This window comes from Pistacia vera, unplaced genomic scaffold (assembly GCF_008641045.1).
Source record: "Pistacia vera cultivar Batoury unplaced genomic scaffold, PisVer_v2 Contig309, whole genome shotgun sequence".
NCBI classification, from domain to species: Eukaryota; Viridiplantae; Streptophyta; class Magnoliopsida; order Sapindales; family Anacardiaceae; genus Pistacia; species Pistacia vera.
The window spans coordinates 938,545-942,844 of record NW_022196123.1 but is presented as its reverse complement, the minus strand read 5'-3'; the positions used below and the strand labels follow the sequence as shown (position 1 = coordinate 942,844).

Sequence of the window (4,300 nt, the reverse complement as noted above, 5' to 3'; positions counted from 1 at the left end):
AGGGGCATGAAATGGGGTCTACTTCACCGACTATTGTGAGATTCGGAAATTTGATTCGAGTAGATGAAAAGCAATGTCTTAAGGAGGGGAATAGAAGTCTTTCTGAAAGCCAAAGGAGGAGATTAGCCAGGAAGGCGAGAGAAGTTCCTAGAGCCCAGCCGTCCCATGATTAAGCTTGCTTTGTGGAATGTAAGGGGTCTTAATTCCCCTTTGAAACAAAAAGAGGTTAGACATCTAATCTCTTCCAATAAAATTGCAATTTGTGGTATCTTGGAAACTAGAGTTCGTGAACAAAATTTTGAGGTTACTAAGTCCTTGACATTTGGGGGATGGGATGTTATCCATAACTATGTGTGCTGCCCTAATGGTAGAATTTGGGTTGTTTGGAACCCTAGTTTGGTGAGGTTCGAAGTCATACAATCTACGGCTCAAGCCATTCATGGTAAGGTTGTTATTCTGGACTCTAATTACTTCTTTGTTTGTTCATTTGTATATGGCTCCAATGGTCCGCTAGAAAGGAAAGAATTATGGAGAGACTTGATGGGTAAAGCTTAAGATTTTGAGGAAATACCATTGGTGATTATGGGTGATTTCAATGCGATGAGATTTAGGCATGAAAAAATTGGGGGTTCCTATAGGTGGAGAAATTATGTTTTGGACTTGAATAATATGTGTAATGAGACTAGGCTTGAGGACCTTCCGTTTATGGGCAGCTTTTTCACTTGGAGTAATATGAGAGAAGGGGAGCATAGGATTACTACTAAGATTGATCGAGTTCTTGTGAATGAAAAGTGGGGCTGTGTGTTTGGTAATTCCAAAGCCAATTTCCTCACCCCAAGCATTTCGGACCATTCTCCTTGTATTGTTGAGTGTGGGGTTATGTCTTCACCTAGGAAAATCCCATTTCGGTTCTTCAACTTTTGGGCTCACCATGAAAATTTCATTAGCATTGTTAGTAAAGCTTGGGAAGAAGAAGTTAGGGGTACCCCTATGTATCAATTGGTCACTAAATTGAAGAGAGTCAAAGAAGCATTAAAAGTGTTTAACAAGAGGGAGTTTGGGAATATCTCGGCAAGAGTTATTGAAGCTAGAGAAAACCTCGTAAGGGTCCAGCATGCTCTTGCCTCTAATCCTCTTGAAGAGAACCTTATTCTTGAGGAAAAAGCCAAAGCTTTTAATTTTAAATCTTTAAGTCGAGATGAGGAGTCTTTAGCTAGGCAAAAATCTAGAGTGCAATGGCTTAGAGAGGGTGATCAGAACACAAGCTACTTCTTCAAATGTGTGAATGGCCGAAAGAATAGAAATAGAATCACCAAGCTCAAGAGTGATAATGACATGGTTTTTGAAGACCCTTTGAGCATTAAGGAAGAAATTATCAGCCACTTTAAAAGAGTTTTTGAGGAGCCGAGGGGTGCGAGGGACTACCAAGGTTTACAAGAACTTATTGAACCTTGCATCACTAGTGATATGGCTAATAAGATGACTGCCGAAGTGATGGATGAGGAAATCAAGAACACTCTGTTTTCTTTGGCAAGAAATGGGCCTATAGTCCTTACACAAAGAAGTATTATCACACTTGGGAATAAGAGCAATTGAAAGAAAACCATCTGACTAAAAGCACTCAGAGCATTCAACCTTTTGCTTACTTCCAATCTCCTCTCTTCTATGTTAGGAACACTCACCCCATATTCATTCCCCTTAACACACTTACCCTAATCATCACACGCACCTCGATTATTACCCCTGTTAAGATAAGCCCCGCTAGGAACATTTACCCCACTCATTTCATCCTTATCTTTTCCAAACCTATCTTCGACATTCTCACTACCCTCTTCGCCATCTAGTTCCCTATTATCCAGCCTATTGCCCGAACTAAGAACCACAAATTGATTAGTGGAGGGTTTTGTTTTACTAACCATGACTCTCGACTCATTAATGGGCTGCTGTTTTTTGCGGCAAGAACTCACGCCCACATTCTCCGCTTGCACAACCACGTCCTTTGACACATTCTCCTTCCTCTTAGTCACCATTTGCGATTCTTGAGTAAGATTCAAGTTCTTGTTCTCAGCACTTTCCTTCTCAAATCTAGGGGCCAAGTGACATTCCTTCAAATTATGCCCAAAAGTTCTACACAAAGGGCAGGGCCTCGGTTTCCAAGAATACTCCACCCCTATGTTTACACAATCACCATTCGGGAGGCCTAGTTCCACTGAATTCGGGAATGAAGAAGCTGTGTCAATTTCAACACAAACTCTTGCATACTCCAATCTATCCCCAGCATCCGTGATGTTATCCATATAGAGAGGTTTCCCAATAGCGCTCGCAACATAGCTCAACCCTTTAGCAGTCCAAAACTCCAATGGAACTCCACTAAATTTGACCCAAATTGGCACACTACTAATGCCTTCACCTGCCATTTTTAAATTCGGACACCAATTTTTGAGGAAAATGGGCTGCCCCCCAATATGCCAAGGGCTCCCTTCCAAGGCCTCATCCCTGGAGCTCTCATTATCAAATTTCAGAATAAAGCCCCCAACCCCATTTGAGACAACACCAACCTTGCCGAAGCACTTCCAATTCCTATCGATAAAACCCTTCACAAGAGAGAATGGCAACCTTCTACCAAGGAAGAAACCAACGAGACAATTTCCCCATTTGTCCCTCCCCAAATCAGCAACCTCTTTAGGAGGTATAACCCTTATCCTCCTCCCAACATCAAGGATTTCCGGTGAAAAATATTCAATTGGAGCACTAGATTTCCAAACAAAAAGTTTTCTCTAGGATGCAATACCAACAGGCTTCAATTCCCCATCCACCTTTTCCCCCATAGTCCCACCTCCACTCACCGCTTTCTCGCCATGCATCATAATTGGAGGCACCTTTGAATCAACCAACGCATTCCTGTCACACATTTCCACACCAAACTTATCAATCTCTTTTCCACCCACAACTTGCTGCTTCTTAAACACCCCACCGGAACTCTTTGCCTCACTTGTATTCAAAGAATTCACAAGAAAAGGACCATTGTGAGGCAAAGTATGGCTTTGGGAAGGCTTGGGAAATGGAAGGAAAAATTTGTTTTTTGGTGATGTGGTAGGGCTGGTGACGTGGCAGGCTGACTTGGCATCTTGGGGGACGTGGCAAGATGAGTCAGCTCGAGATTGATGAGGTAGAGGGGAGAGATGGATGATTGGTTGGTGAGTTGTCATAATTTGAAGTCAAAGAGATAAGAGAGATGGATGATTGGTTGGTGAGTTTCTCTTTTGTTTGGGTAAATTGTTTCTATGCCCATATAATTTATGTTCTTGTTTTACTGCCCAAATGTTTGTAATGTTGTTCTTTGGAGATAGTGGACTTTCTTTTGCAGTGCCGGAGGACGTAGGTTACAATACCGAACGTCGTTAATACCTGGTATTCTTTATATTTGCATTTATTTCTACTTTACTAGTTGTTATTATTATATTCAATAGCTAGCATTAGAGTTTGTGTTTCCACTGCACAACAAGTGGTATCAGAGCCTAGGTGTAGGATAGTTGATATTTGTATGGTTATATGCATGTGTAGGAAACTTCTGTAAGTAAGATGATAAGAGTCTATAGAGACTGGATTTTAAGCGGGACCGTTTGTGACCCATCCAGTGTCTCTTGGGAATTTTCGTGGTGCCTATTAATTTGTTGCTTAGCTATTGAATATAATGATTTGTGGAGCTTGGTTTAAGGTTTATCTACCAAGCCAATTGAGTAAGGCACAAATGATATCATCGTCCGAGGCATCACCGTCCGCACCAGTAAAATTGATGACGGTTACTGATGCAAAAATTGATCTTGGAAAATTTGAAAAGGAGAATTTTCTTTGGTCAAATTTCTTTAGTATGTGACAGTGTGAAGTTGAAGATGTCCTGTTGACGTCCTATACCAGTAGGAATGAGAGGCTGTCATTGAGGAAGAGAAACCAGTTGGTATGAGGGATGTTGAACGGGAAATGATCAATCCTGAGACATGTGGGATAATTCGTTTGTGTCTCACTTAGGAAACATTTGCATGGAAACTCTGGCAGAATTTTGAGGAGACATTTTTTTTTTTTTTTAATATAATTACTTACTTAACAAAAAAAAAAAAAAAAGAAAAAAAAAAAGGGCACTGCAAATGGACTTTATTTGAGAGTACAGCTTTTTCGATTTGATTGTCGGCAGTTTGTCCATGAATGACCATATCAATGCTTCAATATGATGTTATGTTCCCGTTGACTATGAGCACTTAACCACCACTTTGATTCAGGGGAAAGATAAAATGTTGTATGA

The 4,300-nt window shown here is 40.8% G+C and overlaps 1 protein-coding gene across 1 annotated transcript; it reads left to right on the top strand.

Moving 5' to 3' along the window:
- Positions 1-582: 582 nt before the first annotated feature.
- On the top strand, positions 583-1,596 carry LOC116136062. The gene has a single exon (XM_031421779.1). The coding sequence runs from the start codon at positions 583-585 to the stop codon at positions 1,594-1,596; it is 1,014 nt and encodes a 337-aa protein (XP_031277639.1).
- Positions 1,597-4,300: the final 2,704 nt, after the last annotated feature.

Coding starts and splice junctions, on each gene's coding strand:
- LOC116136062 (XM_031421779.1), top strand. CDS start 583: ATGGGTGATTTCAATGCGATGAGATTTAGGCATGAAAAAATTGGGGGT.